Source organism: Coenobita brevimanus, chromosome 72, assembly GCF_032717465.1.
Source record: "Coenobita brevimanus isolate Jiangsu-jjx chromosome 72, ASM3271746v2, whole genome shotgun sequence".
NCBI lineage: Eukaryota > Metazoa > Arthropoda > Malacostraca > Decapoda > Coenobitidae > Coenobita > Coenobita brevimanus.
The window spans coordinates 2,584,218-2,606,038 of record NC_137025.1 but is presented as its reverse complement, the minus strand read 5'-3'; the positions used below and the strand labels follow the sequence as shown (position 1 = coordinate 2,606,038).

General features: G+C 40.6%; 1 protein-coding gene across 1 annotated transcript in view; it reads left to right on the top strand.

Moving 5' to 3' along the window:
- Nucleotides 1-16,278, top strand: part of LOC145407200 (uncharacterized) — a 31,691-nt gene extending 15,413 nt beyond the window's left edge. The window contains exons 3-9 of the mRNA XM_080278236.1: nt 258-308; nt 2,284-2,403; nt 3,906-4,199; nt 5,434-5,542; nt 7,491-7,600; nt 11,174-12,484; nt 15,993-16,278. Of these exons, the coding sequence (XP_080134362.1) occupies nt 258-308; nt 2,284-2,403; nt 3,906-4,199; nt 5,434-5,542; nt 7,491-7,600; nt 11,174-12,484; nt 15,993-16,040 (2,043 nt within the window). The 3' untranslated portion in view covers nt 16,041-16,278. The remainder of the gene's footprint in view (nt 1-257; nt 309-2,283; nt 2,404-3,905; nt 4,200-5,433; nt 5,543-7,490; nt 7,601-11,173; nt 12,485-15,992) is intronic.
- Nucleotides 16,279-21,821: the final 5,543 nt, after the last annotated feature.

Below are 21,821 nucleotides of genomic sequence, written 5' to 3'. Positions count from 1 at the left end.
TGCATGTTTCACTGTAATGTTCTCATGTAAGCTATATACTGTACATGACAAAAAGGGAACACTATTTTGCCATATTCAAAATCTACTGAGTTTGCAAGATTCTGTAAGATAGTACTGTACTGTACTTTATCATAGTGAAGGGGTTTGTACAATACTGTATAGTAATAGGAAAGATGAATATATTTCTGGAGGCACCATCTTCTATTCATACTTTTAGTGTGTCTGCCAAAGTTTTGACTTTGAACCCTGTCTTTCAGGCCTTTGAGCTGTTGAGAAACCATCGAGATGACGTCGATAGGTTTTTGGCGGTAAGTGAAGCATCAGTTTCTGGTGGTGTTCTGGCTTCAGACTCATCTTGAGAGGAGTCCAGTATAATGCAGGCTGAAGCTGCCCTTTTGCAGTCCACCATCCCCCTTTCAAAGGAATGGTTAAGGGATGTTTCTGTAACCAGACGATGAAGTTCCCTCTCCCAGTTATGTCTGTACCACTGTATGAAGGTGTCCCTCTCCAGCATCAGGGCTTCAATCACTAGTGAATCACCAGATGTCTGGCAGATGTCAGTATATCTACTTCTACAAAAAGTCTGTAATGTAATAAATTACCAACATAAACTTTCTTCCAGTCAGTGATGAGAATGTGACCAAAGTAATGAACCATACCAGTCCTAATGAGACCCAACATTAACATCAAAAGTCTCATCTCTCAGTCCCAACCTTGACAGAGTTGTATCCTGACCACCTATAACAGTTTCCTAAACTATAACCTGTCAACTTAATTTGGTGATGATTTTTGTCCTTTTCCAGTTTTTTTCCTGTAGGTCAGTGGCAGAACAAGACAACATGACTGCTTTATATCCTTTCCCTAGCACATTGTTACTAGGCTAGTATCATTCTAGTTTTAGCCTTGTTACACTTCAGCATTCCAGATGAAGAGATGACAGTTTTAGGTCAGATGAATAGAATGTAGCATGGTTCTGGGAGGATAGGATATATAAGGGTTACCGTATATAGACTGAAGAATAAGGCATTGATCGTTAGTTTCGGCTTGTCTGATAAACTTCACACAAACCTTTTCCACAGGGTAATTTTCATGACAAATCTTTAAATTGTGAATGGGATATGGATTACCAGTTTCTGAATTTATGTACTGTACCGTATTCATCATTAAATGAAATAAGGAAGATCTTTTACTACTTAGGTATAAGTTTGTGTGGTTAGATAATATGGGCATCGGAGAAAATTGATAATATGGTTGTGAAATATGTGTGAGTGAGTTTGAAGGTAGGAGGTGTGGTGGACTAAGAAGGGTGAATGGATATGGTGTATGAATGTGTAAGAAAACAAGGTGAGGCTCAGAAATTGATGGGGAATAGAACTGGTTGAATAAATTACGTATCAAGAAGCACGAGACAAGACATTGTCACCCGTTATTACTTCTTAGTCATTGGAATGGCTGTGTGATTGCTATATGTTGTGCATCAATAAAGAAAAATATTAATAGAATACCAGTATGTTTAGATGATTAGCGTGGGGTGAAGTTCAGTATTTTGGGAGGCTGTGTGAAGGATAATGATTGTGTGGCTCATTTCATTGGACTTACTGTTGATAGGTTTTCCAGGTTTTATCCTTTCTCATTATTCTGGAATCTTACCTCACCCTCTTTTTTAATGCAAGAAGAAGGATTAGGATGACATTGAAAAATGATTAGTGGTTGATGCAATGTACAGCAGAATTGGCAGAGAACATGAACAGTCTGCCTTTTCCATGTCTTGCACTCTATTTTTTCTACCATAACAGGAATGAGTATTTTAGTGGTGTCTTAAAATTCATTTGAGTTTTCTGTTATGTTCTGTTGTGAGTTGAAGTGCCTGCCATCCACTCACTAGATGAAGTTTTACACTGAGTGACAAGCTGAATGGTTTGTTGTAGCCCAGAAACCATGTACTACCCCATGATGGTTGACTTTAGCAGCCTGGGGTGTCATTAAAGATATATGACCTTGTCAGTAGTCTCAAATATGCACAGTGGCAGCATCTTGACACATGGAGAGTTGACACCCAGAGAAAAGACTTGTATGTGCTTGTATGGTTAGTTATCTCTAAATGTAAATGGTATAAAAGCTTTTTTTCTCTTACGTTTTATATGTTTGGTAAAATATTCTTTGTGTTCTTACTACATTCTTGTATGATTATTCAGCGGGAGTGATGACCCATACTGTTACACAGCTGCGACGAGATGCTTTCAGTCAATTAATACTGTAAATGTTGTCCTTTGTGCCATCCAGGACCCTGAACGCCAGCGCATACTGATGGAGGGGTACAGCATCCTTCTAAGGCGAGTGCAGGAGCTGGAGCGAGACAGAAGAACTGGTACTGGGGCATGGGGCCAGAGAGAGCCTTGGCGGGTCAGTCCACTCCACACCCCACTCGTGACATACAGTAGTGGTGGTCCAGATATTACACATCCCCAAAACTCTTACTTATTATGGGAATGACTCTGTCATCATTACCAGTGCCTTCTCAGCATCACTTTCTACTTCCTGGAAACCTATATACTGTATACTATATATTGTCTGACTTTCACATCCACGGGTTGCATGGTTGAACAGTAATTTCACAAAGTGGCCAAAATGTCTTTGCTTCTCACACCATCAGGCTGAACAGTTTACTTAACACTCAGTGTTGAAGGTTGCAGTATATGAACAATCCTGTATATAGTGCATGGCAGCCAGCTCTTCAAAGCCCATTGGTTCTTGCACATGCCACACACCTACCCACCACCATATTGGCATTCATATCCATTGTCTGTTGTGAATGCATGCTAGGGCTGCCTCACTTAGGACTTCTGCAGTGGTGTCATTGGGGTGGTTTTATAACATTTCAGTGGCTCTTGTGAAAGATAAGTAATGAGTTAAAATAGTCATATTGCTCCTCTTCCCAATCTGGGCACAACCTTGCATCCCTCTAGATAACAAATCTCTTTTCTTGTCACTTGACTGTTACCTTCCCCATGTGAAGTCTTGTTCTTGTCGTCCCTTTTTGAAACCTGTTGTGTCTCCTTTTGCCCTTCTTTACACATATTCTCTGTACTATCTTGTCTTTTGCCTTTCTTTACATTTATTTTCTGTACCAGTATTGTCTTTTTTGCTTTTCTTTGCATGTATTCTTGTAGTTTCTTTTCTTTTGCTTTTTTTTTTTAAATACTTTATTTATTCCATATATTGTCTTTCCTTTAACCTTTCTATAGTTGTTCTCTGTAGCTATTCTCTTTCCATTAGGCTTTGTTTACAATTATTCTCTGTTATCTTTCCTTATGTCTTTCTTCACAGTTATTGACTTATATAACAGAACAGTCTTCAATTGAAGTTAGGGATGTGTTAAGTAAGAATCACAACTTTTTCCATAACACTGGCACAGTACAGCTGTAAACTGAGGATAACTGAGAAATTATAAGCACAGCAGCAGTAGAACGTTAAATGACTGGGATATTTTGTTTATTTATTTATTTTTTTAATATACAACTTGGGATATACAGTAGGTTGTTCATTTATCCTTGGGTACTCTGGATTACATAGCCATACCTCAGGCCCCTTCTCCGTTAAGAGGGTTGGCTGTTACTATTATAAGGCACTCCGTTTAAGTTAGGGATGGTTGTCAAAATATCATACATTCCTTACAGCTGGTACAAGTTGAGGAAAACAGTCATCAACTTCGAAGGCAATAATGAAACTTTATTTGGGATTTTATGTAATTTATTATGAACTAAATAGGAAAGAAAGAATGTCCAAATAGGCAGCATAAAGTGAGGACTCACTGTACAGTACTGTATTTATTTGGTTATCCTTTCATGCATGCTAAAGAAAAATTTATGAGCACTGTCCTTCCATATGTGCTTTTCTTTTAACAGGATGAGGGCTACGGCTGGAGGCAGATTGGCTACCATGATAGGGATGATGGCTACAGGACTAAAGGAGACTTCATCATTGACTTCAGGGGAGGGGACGATTATGGCTGGAGGAACAATTACCATGGACGGGATGATTTCAGGGATGTTGACAGAAGGCAGTACGAGAGACGGAGAGATGAGCCCAGGGAGGACTTGTGGAGGAGGAGACAGGACAGACCAAGGCAGAATGGGGCTGAGCATCAGAGGAAGCCGAGCAAGGGGAAGACCAGTGGTGGAGGAGGAGTCTCGCCAAAGGTGGGACATCACCACAATTATTGTTACAGTGTATTATCATCTTCAGTATACTCCTCTTCCATCATCATCATCATTTTGGTTATTGTCAGTATCATCATCATCTTCCACCTCCTCCACATCATCATCATTGCCATATCATCATCACTGTCATTGTCGTCATTGTCATCACTGTCTTTGCCATTGTTGTCATTATCATATTCCAAGCTTCATCATCTGCATCATTTTTCCTTATAGTGTTGATTATGATAATGATGGCAATGATAAGGAGTTTGTTCATCTTAGGAGAGCTCACTGGCAGTTAGGGAGTAGATAAAAACTGTATTTTATCCTCCCAGCTTGAAAATCTCTCCCAAGGCGAATAAAGCTGTATAGTAGCAAGACTTAAAAATGTCACCATGTTGCAGAGTTTAATGCATTTAATGTAGTGATACCATTTACAGGTACTCTTTGCTACTGCCAGACTTCAATATTAAGTTCATAAGTGAAGGAGTAAAGCACTTCAATAGGATGATGTAATAAATTATTCTTGCCACCACCAGACAAGTTTATTCAACATATAAGATACCTTGATTAGTGAAAGGGTTAACCGAGGCAGAGTGTAACCTCTCCCATCTGATGGATTTTCCCAGTATGAATAAAGTACATGGTGGAGACAAAGAAGAGTGCAACATGTCAACATATAATGAAAGTTTACCATACCTGCAGTTACTTGGTATCCCCCGTCTGTTATTTTTTCCTTTTGAAAGATCAAGGCATAGCTGGTGTGTCATGAGTTTAGGAAGGGAAGTTAAAAAGGAATTTTGACATTTTTCCTGTAATTTATTGCATACTTATAACTGCAAAAAAGGCAGTTATAAGTATGCATGTTGATGCCTGTGAGGTGGAGTCTGGTTTCTGGGGGTTTGAACGGGTAGTGAATAAGAGTTCAACCCATTTAATTGGGAACACTATTATCATATGTTTTCCTGCTCTCTGGACCCTACTCCACCCCATCCTTCGGTGGGCAGAGAGGTCATGATGATCTTTATTATGATAATGATGAAACTGTTTATATCAAAGACTTACTATTTAACATTCCTTTCTCTCTCTCTCTCGCGCTAAGGAGAGAAGTTTAAGGCTATTTTTCTTAAATGAGGACTTGTTAGCAAAAAAAAAAAAATTAATTAATTAACAAAAAGGCAACCTTTAATAATTAAAGGTTGCCTTTTTGTTAATTATTACCCCCTTCCCTCAGATAAAGTCTCAACTAGTGTGTGATGTGTGTAGGGAGAGATACAACTCCAACCTCCGACGCCCAACCCTCTTGCCCACTTGTGGCCACACATTCTGCCGGGCTTGTTTAAGTAAGTGCTTTTTGTTGTCTTTTTAATGCCCTTTCCTTCTTTTTGTCTTGGTTATACCATTCTGGCTCCCAAGAAAGACCACAGTGTTTCTCCTGACTTTTTCTTATGGTGGCATTGAGTCTTCATTATAGGTTCCAGGATTTATGGGGACAAACTCATTGGTACTGTGAGTTACAAGTGCTGTATAAGCTATGCATGCACTGTACAATTACCATACTTGCTGCATACTCTTACTTTGGTACAGTATAGTATGTAGGGCATTACTCGTTTCGTTTTCATTTCGTTTTTAAAGGCTCCAACATGCTTGCATGTGTCGGCCTTGGTCACCTAATGGCGGCTTTCCATGCTGCACGATCCATTGCAGCCTCCCTGTTCAGTCCCTTAACCCTAAGGTCACACTTAATGACCTCGTCCCATGTCTTTCTCGGTCTACCCCTCATAACCCCACCCCCAATATTAACACTTCTCACCTTCCTCACCCAATTATCATCCCCCATCCTCTCCACATGTCCAAACCACCTCAATCTACCTCTCCTCATCACAACACCAATACACTCCAGTCCCATCCTACCTCTCAACTCTTCCATTGTAAATCCAGCCCCTCCAGGCCTTGGACGCAGGGACGCACTGCACATCCACCTAATCATTGTCATTTCTGTACGTCTGAGCCAGCGAATGTCTTCCTCCTTCACTGCCCAGGTCTCACTGCCATACAGCATTACACTCCTAACACACGCTGCATACAAAGACCCCTTAGCACGTAGGGAGAGCCCCCTCAATGTCAGGAGAGGCAAGAGCTCCCTGAACTTCTTCCAACCACTTCTCACCCTAGCCACAGAACTAGCTCCAGCCCCACCTCCAGCACACAACATGTCTCCTAAATAACAAAACTCTTCCACACACTCAAGAGATTCACCAGCAAGTTCAATCCTTTCACGTCTGACGATCTCCACCTGCTCACCCCGGCACGCCGTACACATAAAATCAGCATTATCTCGCAGTCTACCTCTGATACCACTACATCTCTTATGCACCCATTTATCACACACACCGCACAAGATGGAATTACTTCCCACGCCCTTGTGGCAAACTGCACATGGCCACTCTCCCTCGTCTTTGACAGTACCGCCACCAACCCTAGATATCATCACTTTTGTTTTATCTGCATTTACCCTTAAACCCTTTTGCCCCATACCATCTCTCCACTTCCTAAACCTTTCCTCCGCCTCCCTTTCATTCTCTGCAATCATCAGCATACAACAACTCCCACGGGAGTCCGTTTCTAAAGTCACGTGAAAGGGCTTCAAGTACAGTATATTTACGTATTTATGTACCCATCATAAGCCCAATCACGAGGAGCAGTCACTAGTGATATAGTATGGTTGCTTGGGAGACAGTAGCAAATCTGTTGGTATAAAGTTTGAAAAAGTAGGGTTGAATTTAGAGTACTTACAATAAAGTCCAGGAGGGGTTATCACATTAATTTTCACCTTAGATTATTAACTTCACCTCTTTGTTTTCTTTTGTTTCCTCCCAGTCACAGATCTCACGTGGGAGGATGTTTCTCTGTATTGAATATTACAGGTATATGATTCTTGAATGTACAGGTATATACCCATTGATAGTGCACTCTTTGCCTGTACCGTCCGCCATTGCTAAAACTGAATATTAATGTGAACAGTTTTTATTCAGTTATTCTCTCTCTCTCTCTCTCTGAGCCTTTGTTTGGTCTTCTAGGGTGCAAGCTGGTATGTAGCCAGCTGTCTGTATGGCATTGTTTTGTTGCAGCCATCACATTTTGGAAGGATTTTTACTGTTGGGAAATTTAATTATGGGTGGATATGGTATCTTATTTCTTCTGTAAATATATAATGTCATTATTTTGCACTTCAAGACTGCTTTTAGGATGGTGATACTATTGATTGCTGAACTGCATTGCTCCTTGAAGGAGAGGTGAGTCGGCGTGAGCATCTGCGCTGTCCGGTGTGCCGCAGTGACCCCTTCATGGACGTTGCCAGCCTACCTACCAACCGGCCCATCCTTGACATGGTGATTGAGGTACTGTAACACACACACACCCAGCTGCGATTGCATGCACAGTATATATGCACTGATGTACTTGCTCTTACGTATAATATTTGTATGTTTGTAGCTTCCATGCACTGATATACATGCTTGCATATATATTTTTGTGTTTGTAGCTTTTATATATTACCAGTACTGTATATCAATATATATAATGTAAATAAAATAGCTCGTGTGTTTTAGTCCTGTGAGGGTACAAAGGCCTTTCTTCAGCTTTCTCATTGTACATTGTCTTGGTGATTTGATCCAGCTTCCTGCCTTTAAGAGATCTTTATTATTTGGATCTTATAACTGCTGGTCATATGAAGGACCAGAATGGCAGATTATTCCAAAATTGTCAGCTAGTTTGTATAAAGAACTCTCTTAGCAAGTTAATACAAGATCTTTATTTTTTGAAACTGTTGATTAGTTGTGTGTGAAGAACCATTAATGCATATATATTGGAAGCTGTCAGTTATGGTAAGTACTTGTATAAGTCAAAAATAACTTTAAGAATATTGCAGCTTTGCTCGTTCGCAGCAGTTATGCCATTAACATGATAAATCTGGAGAAATACTAACTGCAGTGTTAATTGAAGTTGTTTTGTAGTTTATTAGAAACAGCAAGATTGATAAATAATACATACAAATAATGAGGATTTATTGTACAGTCAAATCTCCTTGATGGCAGGTTTCGTTATTATGGTGTTTCCTGACTGCAGTCTGATGAAGCGCATTACCTTCAGTATTGCGGGTAAAAACGTTGATCAGGATTAAGCTACAAGAACAATTGAGGAAAATCATGGGAGTGGCAGAAATACTGTACTGTGTTCCTCCTTGGAGTGAAAGTGCACAACAGGGATATATACTGTATATGGTACGTAAATATACTGTATACAGTAGAGAGAGAGCCATCATCCAATCCTATGTTGCCCCATGAGGAATGTAGGAGCCCAGGGCTAGGCAAGTTGTTCATGACATTTAAGATGAGAGTGACCAGCCTCACTCATCCCTGAGTGGCTACATGAGCAATTAACCCCAACCACCCCTTGGATATAAATCCAATTGGAGTGCTGTAATTACACATATATTTACATTCTGTATGCAGTAAACTCTCAGTTATCTGTCGTCGCAATATCCAGCCCAATGCAATATTTGACGCTGATGACTTGGCTCTGTTGAAGCAGTATCTGGCGAAACTATGCAATATCAGTGCATTAAGGACCACAAAAAACAAAACTTCTTCATTGATTTTGTTTCTAGCATAATAAAAATGTCTGTATTAAATCCCTCCAAAAGCTATTAGCACACCAGACAGTTGAGCTTGGATACTGTATAAGTGAAGATATGGCAGCCAGTGCGATGTGGCACTGTACACTTATCTGTTATTGTGATAATGGTGTGCCATGCGGTGACTGGCTTCCACATGCAGACAGCTCTGAAGTGTAATGACATTTTATGCACCTACAAGGTAGTAGGTATGCCTCAGTAAATATTGGTGATGGAAACAAGCTTTTTATATAACCTGAGTACCGGTAATAATTCCGAATAGATTGAAGTGTTGATAAAATTATTAACAGGTACATTTAACTAAAAGAATGAGAAATGAGATGTGTCATATTCACAAGGACAGAAATTGATGATTAGGAATGGTCTATCTATCTATCTGTGTATTGCCAATCTCCTTAATCGTGTAAGGGATGGGCACAAAGAAATCGCCTTCATGTTGCCCAGTCCCCCGCCATTTCATTGCCCTCCCTCCAGCTCACACCCCCCTCTCTCATATACCTCTCCACCTCATCCTTGGCCTCCCCCCTCCCTCTCCCCTCTTCCACCTCACTCTCTTACACTTCTCATTAGTTTCTTGCTTTCCATCCTCTCCACATGGTCAAACCACCTCAAAGTATTTCTCAGCGCTTTCCATCACATCTATACCACAACGCTCCTTCACGTCCTTATTTGTCAGTTTCTCTTTCCACGTAACTCCACATGCTACTCTCAAATAACTCATTACCACTGCTCTCACTCTTGCCTGTGACCTTCCAACAAGGTCCAAGCTTCACTTCCGTATGTTAGAGTTGGTATCACAGTACTGTACTATCATGCAGCAGTTTTTTTTATTTCTTTGCACACTTCCCAAGTTCTTTTTGCTGGTTTCAAGGAACCAGCAACCTTTCTTTCCTGTTGTACCCTTTCAAGCATTTCATCCTCCAAGTTTCCATTCTTACTCATCACACTACCCAAGTTCTTAAATGCACTCATATCTTCGATTTCATCACCATCCCACCCCACTGTGCATTATGACATCTCTCTCAGAGACCATAACTTTACTCTTCCTTACATTCACTTTTAGATTCTGTTTCTTACACACTCCCCAGACTCATGTACCAAGCCTTGCAGTTCCCCTTCGTCTTCACTTAACAGTACAGTATCATCTGCAAACGAGAACAGGAAGTTTCCAAACACTGCCCTCTTTCATTAGGGCTGCTCCAACATCCAATGCCAAACCATGTACTATCTGTTTTATAACCTCATCCATGTACAGATTGAATAGCCATGGAAACATGACACATCCCTGTATGAGTCCAACATTCAGATAGAAAAATTCACTCAATTCACCATCCACACACACTGCAGCCTTAGCACCCTCGAACCTATTCTTCACGGCATTCAACAGCTTCCCATTTACTCCATATGTTCTTAATATTTTAGACATTCCTTGTCTCTCCACTCTGTCATATGCTGTCCCCAGATCCATGAAGGCTGTATTCGGCTTCTTTCCCTTCTCTAGAAAATTTTCCACTAAAGACTTAAGGATGAATATCTGATCTACACAACCTCTTCCCTTCCTAAAACCTCCTGTTCTTCACAAACAAATTCCTCTGTTATTTCCCTGACTCTGTCAATCAGTATCCTACCATACACTTTTCCTATTACATTAAGAAGGCAAATGTGCTTATGATTACCACACACTTCTTTTTCCTCTTTTCCTTTGTACAGTGGAATAATTATACCTGACTTCCAATCCTCCGGGACTGTACCTTCCTCTCAGGCCAATCAGCACTCTTCCACATCCATTCTGCTACAATCTCTCCATGCTTGGGTTGGTAATACAAATGAGTCACGAGACGTGTGTGTGTTGTGTGTTGTGTGTGTGAAAGAGGGAGAGAGCAAACTTATCCTTTGACCATGTAGTCCTGGCATTCAAGATCAAGAGTAGTAGAATCGGTTTAAACGTTGTTGATCCAGCCCCTTCAGTCTGTTTAGGTGTTAATATTCACGTATAAGGGGGAAAAAAGTAAACGTGGGCCATAAACCAGTTACATTTATTCCCATGTATTGTTATGCAGTATTCGGTTATTTTATTCATTTTTTATTTATTTTTTTAGTGGTAGGTTAGCAGCCCAGTTAACTGCAGTTGAGGAGGTTTGGCTGTAGTTTGTAGGACATTTCACGCTGTGCAAGGTTTTTGCTTGCAAATGTTACACTCTCCAGCCTGAAGACAATAACTGTATTTTGTATGACTGATTTAAACAAGGTCTTGACTTGAAACTGTTCCCTCTTCCAGAATGAAAACAGTGATGGAGGAGAGAGTAGTGAGGACGATGGAGTGTGCAGTAGCAGTGAAGGCCCTAGCTGTAGAAGTAATGCTCCCAGCTGCAGAAATGATAACCCCAGCTGTGGAAATGATATCCCCAGCTGTGGAAACGACAATCCCAGCTGTGGAAATGACAACCCTAGCTGCAGAAATGGAAGCAGCGGATGGGAAGATGACTCTGGCACGTTCACTATGATGTCTTATGAGGAACAAATTCAGTTAGCCATCATATGGTCCAGGGAAGAGATGAGGAGGACTGACAAGAATGACAGCACCCCATTTGCTTTTCTTGACGATGCTGAGAGGGAGAGTGAAGAGTTGGCACAGGCCATGTCCCTGAGTCTTTTGGAAACACAAAGCAATGGCCAACACTCTGTATCAGAAGAAGAGGCATGTGGCATAAGTCATTGCCTGGAGATGAATGTTGAGGATGAGGAGGAACATATAAATTTGGCAATACAAATGAGTCTCGAGACATTCAACAATAGTAAGTCTGGAGAGACAAATGGAAGCACCACACAGGAGGAAGAGCTTCGCAGCATGGATGAGTTTCTGGCACAACAAGCTGCAATAGCTGAAAAGGAATTCAAACAGGCACTTCATTGTAGTATGCAAGAGTACCAGCTGGCTCGTGAACCCCACTTTGCATCTGCTCCTCGAGTGGAGGAAGAAGTGCAGTGTAGAAGCAATCCAATGGAAGAGCATGGGAGGTGGAGGGAGAGAGAAAAGGAGAAGTTGGAAAAGGAAAGAGAGGAGTTAAAGAAGGAGAGAGAAGCCTTGGAGAAGCAAAAGGAAGAGTGGAGGAAGAAAACTGAGAAGGAGGAAAACCAAGAGAGAGCCAGGCAGACCCTGACGAGCCTGGGGTGTTTTGGAGGAGATCAGCACAAGAAAAGTGGTGAAGATAGCTGCAAGGAGGACAGTGATGATGATGATTGTTTCAAGGATGATTGTTTTAAAGATGATAATTGTTTCAGAGATAATGATTGTTCTACAGATGATGATGATGATGTCTGCTGTGGAAATTCAGAGGACAGTAAGAAGAAGAACTGCACAGAGAGTGAAGATGAATGTTGTGAGGATGATAATATTTGCTGTGCCAGTACGGCTGAGCTCAGTTTTGGGAAAGATGCAGCTGACTGTAAGAAAGGGGATGATACTGTCAACAGCAGTTTGTGGTGGCAGGAGAAGGAGGAGAGAGAGAGGAGGAGGAGGAAGAAGCGAGATTGGATAAGGAAAAAGGAAGAGGAGCAGTTGCAGTTGGCCATGGCTATGTCCCTCTCGGTAAGATAACCTGTTACTCTATTATTATTATTATTATTATCTCTATCTATCTATCTATTGCCAGACGCCTCAATCCCGTTTGGGGTGGCCACAAACAAATCGCCTCCAAGTCGCCCAGTCCCCCGCCATTTCACTGCCCTGCTCCCAGCTCACACCCCCCTCTCTCATATACCTCTCCACCCCATCCCTCCATCTCATCCATGGCCTCCCCCTCCCTCTTCCCCGCTCCACCTCACTCACATACACTCTCTTCATCAGTCTTTCACCCTCCATCCTCTCCACATGGCCAAACCACCTCAGTGTGTTCCTCATAACGCTTCCTATCACATCCACATCAACACCACAACGCTTCTTTATATCCTCATTCGTCAGCCTGTCTCTCCATGTGACTCCACAGGCTTCTCTTAAATAACTCATTTCCACTGCTCTCACTCTTGACTTGTGTCCTTCCAACAACGTCCAAGCTTCACTTCCATTCGTTAGAGTTGGTATCACAATACTGTCATGTAGTAACTTTTTCACTTCCATGCTCACTTCCCTGTTTCTTATTATTATTATTATGCTGATTACTCTGAAAATAAAGTCATTCTGGAAAGAGGTGCGGAAATGTAGAAGTGACAGCGGAAAGGAATGTGAAAGTGTGAAGGATTAAATGGTAGGTTATTAACTCATGGGGATGTAAGGCCCAGATGGAAAGAATATTCTGAAAGCCTGATGAATGAGAATAGAGAGAGCAGAGCCGCTGTAAACATGTTCGATGGGGATGTGAAGAGAAGGAATGCAGTGCCAGGAAACTTGACACTTGCACAGGTAAAAGAATGCTGTGAAGTGCCTGAAAAATGGGAAAGCAGCTGGGGTTGTTGAAGTGTATGCAGAGATGATTAACCCATCCCATTTGGGTGGCATGAATACACGATGACCTGGGAACATCCGGGTGGCGTGTATACATGATCTAGTGGTTTGTAGTATTATTGTTACTGTATTATTATTATGATTATAGCACTGTATTATAATATAATATAATACTATAGTTTTAGCTGAGAAATTATGGTTTAAATAATGGTGATTTTTAAGAAAAACACTTGCTGGTGGTATGGTTGGTGAAACCAACCCCCGGACGTGATGGGTTAAGTGTAGTGGAGAGAGCAGAATGAAGTGCTTGTTGGAGATATGTAAGAAGGCATAGATGAGTGAAACTGAGCCAGCAGAGTGGAAAAAGGCTCTGGTTGTACCCATGTACAAAAACAAAGGTGAGTGAAGTGAGTGCAAGAATTATCGTGGCATAAGTTTATTGAGTCTGGTAGGGAACATATATGGAAGAATTATTATACAGAAAGGAAGAGAGATATCAGAAGTCCTAGTGAGTGATGAACTGGGTGGCTTTGGGAGTGGCAGAGGATGTGTGGATCAGATATTTGCAGTGAGACACATTGCAGAGAAGGCTTGTGAGAAGGTCTGTGTGTTTATGGCATTCATGGATCTGCAAAAAGCATACGATAAAGTAGACAGAGAAGGATTGTGGAAGGTTTTGTGCATGTACGGTGTAGATGGTAAGCTGCTATGTACTGTCAATAGTTTTTATGATGGTAGTGAGGCATGTGTAAGGGTAAATGGACGGCTCAGTTAATGGTTCACCATCAATATGGGCATGTGACAAGGTTGTGTGATGTCCCCATGGTTGTTCAGTATATATATGGAAGGGATGATGAGAGAAGTAAAAACACGAGTAATAGAGAGAAGAATGGTGTTGGTAACAAATGGTGATGGATGGAATATTTCAAATTTGTTGTATGCTGATGATGCAGTACTACTTGCAGATACCGGACAAGAACTTGGTAGACTAGTGCAGAGGTTAGCTGATGTGTGTGAGTGTCGTGCCTTGAGTGTAAATGTAGAAAAGAGTAAAGTGATGGTTATTGAGAGAGAAGCAGACTCCCAGTCTGATGTTACAGTGAATGGAGACTGGAATTGGTGAGAGAGTTCAAATGCCTGGGTACAGTGACAGAAAAGAGAGGAAAATGTGCAAAAGAAGTGGAAAGTAGAGTGACACAGGAAGGAAAGTAGCAGGTGCTATGAAGACCTTGATAAGAAACAGGCACTTGAGTGTTGCAGCTGTGTGAAATTTACATGAAGGAGTGTTAGTGCCAAGTTTAACATATGGATATGAGACTATGGTGTGGCATGAAAATGAAAAGCCAAGAGTGAGAGCAGTGGAGATGAGACTGCTGAGGAATGTATGTGGAGTACAGACAGTGGATAAGATACAAAATAAGTGATTCATGAAATATGTGGAGTGAGGAAGTCTGTGGACACCAGAATAGAGTGTACTGAGATGTTATGGTCATGTGGATAGAATGGATAACAATAGAGTGGTGAAAAAAAGTATATCTGAGTGAATTTGAAGGCAGGAGGAGGCGAGGTACGCCTAGGAGAAGGTTGAGGGATATGGTGGATGGGTGTGTGAGGAAGAGAGGTGTGGAAGTCGGTGAGGCTAGGGGACTGACAACAGATCAAGCTGGCTGGATGAATGTTGTGAGAAGAACATCATGATCAAGGATCTGGCACCCATTTATAACATGGCAGTGTTCGGATGGACTCTATCAGATACGTTTAGGTGAAGCTGCTGAATGTGGTGAATGTTTTTGGTGTATCAGGTAGAGCCAGGATTCTGGGGGCTTGAATGATGAGTGAATGGATTGGGCAGAGGTGGACTGAATGGACGTTGCTACTCCTCACCCTACCCTAGTGTGGGAAAGGAGGTCCGGATGATGATGATGGTTATTCTGTAAACCTAATGACATGGCTTAGACGTCATTCTTGCTACTAGCTGACTGTGATATATGGCATTAGAGAGACTTTTCATATGGGAGAGATTAGACATAGCCTTCATTAACCCCTTCATTACTCTTCTAAATAATAGAGTTGCCTGGTGGTATTAAGAAAAAAGTCATTAGGGCCTATACTGAAGTGTTAACTTTTGTTGTCAACAATAAAGTTGTTTTATTTATATAAAGTATTGGATGAGATTTTTTTTTTTTTTTTTTTGAGAAACGTGACACACAGCAAGGAGCAGTCATGCCAGTCAAGAGTTGAAAACTGTTTCCAATAACCATTTTGCTGTTATGAATAAACATAAGTACAGTATTTCATTTAGGTTAAGATGGATTGTTTTCTTCTATGAGGAGGTGGCAAACAGTGGATTAGTGCTGAACTGAAGTACTGTACTGTAAAGTGTGTAAGTGTGGATGTTTATGCTTGTGAGATGGAGTAAGAATTTTAGGGCTTGAATGGTAATGGAATGTATGTAACTTATATAACTTGGCATGATTCTTTCTCTCTCTCTCTCTCTCTCTCTCTCTCTCTCTCTCTCAGGAACGTACCTTACCCTTTCCTCGGATGGGAATAGGTTGAGATGATGGTGATGCAGTATTTTAATACTGTAAAATCAGAATTATGATGTGTGAAAGTTGAATTTGATACTAAATCATACAAACACTCCTTTTTACAGCTTCATGAGGCAGAGGCATTACAACCATCTCAGTCTGTGAGTGAATGAGATGTCTCCAAGCAAGATGGGATAGATAATTAGTCTCAAAGAAGAAGGAATCATTAGCTACAAGACAGATATTTTAGTATATGTAATCCTGCTTTAATGGGGATGGTGCTTTCGTTTTCATATATAATGCTGAATGCCCTAATATGCTTGGTGCAATAGGGTGAATAGGATATATATATATATATATATATATATATATAAAACGCTGGGTGGTAACCATATAACCAAACCATACGTGTTCCCTACTTGTCAACAGGTGGGTTGGTGGAGGGTTAGTGCCCCTCCCTGTAAAACAAACAACTCAAAGTCAATGGCCACCCCTTACGGGATTGTGGCGTCTGGCAATAGATAGATAGATATATACAGTATATATATTATAGATATTCTTCACTGTATTTGCTTTCTAAAAGTAGCTGTTATAAGTATTGATTTCTTCAGTACTATCGCAGCTTCTTAATTGCACTATTTGTAATAGTAGACATTTTTATTTATCATCAAAGAGATGCCTTTTAGGTAGTGAATGCATTAATTACTTGGGTGGCAAACCAGGTGCTGGTAGCCAGTTAAATAATTTAGGGTTGTGCAATAGCTCCTAAAAATACATTAGTTACATTAGAATATTGGGGAAAATAACAAATAACAGCTCTGATATGCATTTAATGAAGTATATTACAGTAGAAATGGTTGCATGATTTGATAGTTATCAACAGTGCATAACATGAAGGGTAAGATGTACAGTTGGCACCGAGAGTTCAATCCATTGTCCTTATTTTCTGTTAATGGGAGTTTGTAAAATCAGTGAAGTGAAACTGCAGCAATCAACAGTGGTGGCATTAATTTGGCCGTAGATCAATGTCATTATAGTCTGTTTTCATCTGATAGAATTAGTCCACGGCCGCAGCTTGATTGCTAAATTGTGGTTGCATGAAATTTGATATGCCTTAGTTATGAGATACAAATGTCTCCTTGCATACTGTCAAAGCACCACTCCAGTTTAATTCCGCTTGGCCATTGGCTGAACTGAAAGGGGATTCAAACAAACTCGCTGTAATGTGGGTTACTGCAAATTAATGAGTATTATTTTCAAAATTCATTGAAAGAGAAGCAGGGAAGGTACCAGGAGTTTTGGTGCCAAGTGTATGTTAAGATGCTGTGATACCGTGTGTGTGTGGAGTGCAGTATTTAACTAGTACCCATATGTGTTACTTTAGTAGCTTAGGCCCAACTGGACTATATATTGCTATGACACCAAGTGCACTTTATAATTTACAGCCATTTAGATCTTTTAGCACTATGAACTTTATTTACTGTATTGGCTTTTTGTGCTCATGATGTGTTTTTATTGATACTCCACATTATTTCACCTTACATGATAATGAATAATTGAGCAAGTTACTTCTGTTACGAAGTTAGTTCAGTGGCGTAATACAGTTATCTCTCAATTATCTGCCATAATGGAGACAGAGGCATGTCCGGAAAGTGGATCTGTCCGGATAATGGACTTCTTCTCTAGCCCCCTTCATACATAACCTAACTTTGGAAGCCATTGTAAAAGGCCACTAGAGTACTGGTACTTTGTACAACATCTGTTCCCTGTGTTTAACACTATCTGGTCCAGCAGACGTACAAACCACAGCCAAGCAACTACCATGGTCAAGCAGACCCATCAACCACAGACAAGCAGTCACCACTGCAGGTCCATACCCTGCAGTGGCATGAAAAAAACGGCCCGGCCAGACGAAAATGTTCTTGTTGCCATAATTTACACCTGGATGCACGCATTTTGTCCACAAAATGGAAAGGTGTATGAATAATGGTTTCGAACAGCCAGATCATAGCGTCCAGATAATGGATTGTTCAGAAAATGGACGCCCAGATAATCGAGAGATTACTGTAACAATTTTGACTGTCAATATTGTCAGTATTGAGAATGATAGTAAGTTGTCTTGACTCCCGGCTTCTCAGACTGCCTTGATGAGCTGAAATATTGCTGGGTATGTATTCTCGATAATCAGTAGAAACAATAAAATATATTTCTTACACTGAGTTTCTGATCCCATTGAAACTCGTGGTCTATTTCCTTCAAAGATGTCCTGACCATCATTTTCCCCATTTCCCTTTCATGTTTCCTTTCCGTTGCAGTCCTTCCTTTCCCTTTTTCATCCTGCTTCCTTCATTGACCACTCTTTGTTCTTTCTCTTTATCCTTCTTCCATCATTTTTTTTTCTTTTCCCCTTTATTTTATTTTTTTCTTTATGTTTTTTCTTCCATTTCCTCCTTTCCTGCCTCTGCTTTTCCTCATTCCTCTTTCTCTTTCCTCTGCCCATCTACCTCTGTATATCATTACTGATGTCAGTGACCCCCCCCCCTCTCTCTCTCTCTCTCTCTCTCTCTCTCCCCACTTACCTTTACCTGCCATTCTTTTACTCTTCCATCCTTCCTCCCCCTTCTCTCCTTTTCACTCCTTCCTCGCCCCATCCTCTTAATCCATTTCTCTTGCCATAATTGTTCATCTTTCCATCTTTCTCCAGCCTCCATCTGTTTTATTTCCGTTTTCCCATCAGTAGGATTATTGAATGCATAATGATGGTAGGGATAATGCTGTAGGTATGGAATGGATATTAGTGGTGTTGGCATGGATAATGGTGGAGTGGATGTGGCTCATAATAATTTGATGAAATGGGTATGGATATGGAAGTGATGATGGTTTAGAATACTGGTTACGTCTGCACTGTATAATTGTTAATAGGAGTATGGCAGTGGATATCTAGGTTAACTTCCACATCGAATGTATGTTTTATCTCCTAAAACTAATACAGACATGTTAGGCTGTACATAGCAAAGGAACGTGAATTAAGATACTTATGGAGACTATCTAAAGACGATATCTCGAAGAGTCGGAATATGGTGCAATGTAAGACTTAATTACTTGTAAGTTTGCTTGATGTAGGCTATACAGACTGTGTATAACGTCTGAAACAGATGTCTCCAGTCGACCATCCCAGTTCACGTTAATTAAAAAAAAAAAAAAAATCTTTTGCCAAGAGTGAAGAATCTTTCCATGCCTCTTCCTCCTCCCCTTCCCCCCCCCCCCAAAAAAAAAGGTTCTAGTTGAACATTATCATATTTTTTGTACATAAAGGGCAAAAAAAGTACAATAATCTTTGTCTCTTGTAAAGAATTAAGACTGATCAGAAATGTGTGAATCCGGGACCAACATCTAACAAGTGCTACTACAGTAGTTAGCCAGTCATCTCAGTTGGCTGAAGATTCTCTAACACGTTTACTGCTTCGAGACCATAATGTGCGGCACTAAAATCACCATTTGTAACAAAACCACTCATATGATCTGTGTATTCAGTCCCTTCAGTGCAAGCACGTACTTACGGTTAAATATATTAAAGGGACGTCATGATCCGCTGAAAATATGGTGGATCTGATTGAACTCATCAATCCGTTTTTCATCAAATACAGAATACAAGCAGCTGTAGATGACGGGTAAGTATGAAGTTTAATAATGATGTCAGGGACAAATTCAGCTGAAAGTAAAGGTGCAGATGAAGCACGTTGATTGACTTACAATCTTTAAAATTTGGCGTTATTTGAAACTCAACGAAATGCTCAGTTGCATACTTGTGGGAACACTTGTGGAACTTTTAAAACTTTTAATTTCCTTAACTGTTTTATGTCATCAATATCTAACATTACAAAAAGTCTGAAAATTAATTGCCTTTACTGAAATGCAACACGTAGCACAACAAACAAGGTAAACTGTGGAAAAAAATGCATTTGGAATTCAGAAAAATACTCTCAGACCGCGAACAGGGATTCGAGCCAGTGCTCATTTGAGGTCTAGTCACTAAGGAGGGAGGAGTACGCAAGCTTTTTGGTCTTCACCCGGACTGTGACTGTCCAGTTTAAGTTTGCCTTTTACAATGGAGTCGGAAGAACAGAACCAAGAGCCAGTGCAACAGGGGGAGCAAATTCAAGAGACGTCTACACAGGCATTAGAGGAGGAAGGGTTAGAAAATGCAGCTGCCCAGTTGAAACAGCTGGTAAAGGATCAGTTGCCACCGGAACTGGTAATGACAATAGGAGAGAAAATGGATGCCCTGGTTGACGAAGTAGAGGGAGCGATATCCAAAGTCATGAAGGAGGGAGAGGAGGAAGATGGCAGTTCCAGCAGCAGCGATGAGGAAACCGAGAAATTGTCCCCAAGTCCAGAGAACCAAGACTTGCCCATCACCAAGAAATCTGGAAAGGCAATGAAGGGCGGTTTCACGGCCATTAAACAGACGGTGGTTTATGCTTGGATGGATGAACGCTACAAGGTGGCCAGGTTTCAGTGTAAGTAAAAACGCTTTACGGTATAGTTCACTTACTTTAACAAGGCGGAGATTTTCTGTCCATTTCCATTCAGTTTCCCCGCAGTTCATTGACAATTAAAAAAAAAAAAACTGCTGCTTTCCTTCCGTAGCACATTTTCGTGCGTCCATATTTAGGCGATAACGTCCAGTTAAAGCTCAGCATTCATGGAGTGATCGCAATTTTACGCCATATTAAAGGGAACATAGTTATCCACACCACTGAGCTATATTTGAATCATTTTTTATTGTTACCAGAATTTTATTGAACTAAAGGCCTCATATTGACTTTTTTTATTTTTTATTAAGGATTTATTACTTTCGAATTCCTAAGCAGAATAAATAGGTTAGGAAACCACGAAAATCAGCTGAAAATGCTGGCCGGATGAAAGGGATGAAACAACAGCGATTATGGACTTGACGGTGTTCGTATATTTATCTTTAAACGTAAAATGTTGCCTAGATGTAAACGTACGGTAATAAATGTGAGGATGGTTATATGTAAAAATTCATGAGCCTAAGGACGGTGCTGGAAAGGGATGACTTAATATGGTGGCACCCTTGTAAAAACAACTCTTCTGGGTATGGAAACACCTCCCAGCCCTAAACCCAGAAAGGAGGCTAGTTTCTGCAGAAGGGCACCTTAAACCAGGAGCCACAACAACGTAAGGATATTTTATGCTTGCTATCACCAGACTGTTTTCTTCTGTAGGCTTGTTTTCGTCCGAGAACTGGGTCACAACTTGATAACCATTGTGGTGGCAACGCTAAAATGACCTTGGTTACAGTTCAATACACCCATCAGTTTGACTATATTTGGTAATTAACTAAGCAGAAAAGAGTTGTGTCTGTCAAATGAAAACCGTCTATAAGCAAGTGAAGGGACAAGTCTAACCCCCCACAGTTCAAAGTCTCATAAACAGAATAACAAGTCTCAGGAAGAATTAATACGTCCTCAGACTGAATAAATTTATGAAAAAATACCCAGTGGAATAATTATACTGTTAGCAATTTAAGTACTGTTTATGGTAATTCTCCGTAGTAGTACTTGATGTTATAGTTTGAATCATGGTTCGAGCAGACTACTTAACACTTGCGATGTGATACTTAAGGTAACTCACGTTAGCCAAAGCATATTTGAAATTTTTAGAAACTTTTTTTTTTTTTTTTTATCTGACGGAACGGAACCACTCTTGCAGGTTGCAACTTCGATTCCTAAAGTCGGAGTTGCGTGATATTCCATTAACTTTATTGAGACAGGAATGAGTTCCTGTTAACTAGTCTAATCAAGTCTGAAGTCTGGCCGTCTGCACATTGTGGGGGTAAGGAAGTCAGGTTAGATGAGTTTGAAAAGGTCAAATGACCTGACGATGCTTACCATTTTCTCCTAGATTGCCGGTAGTTACATAACCGGTTA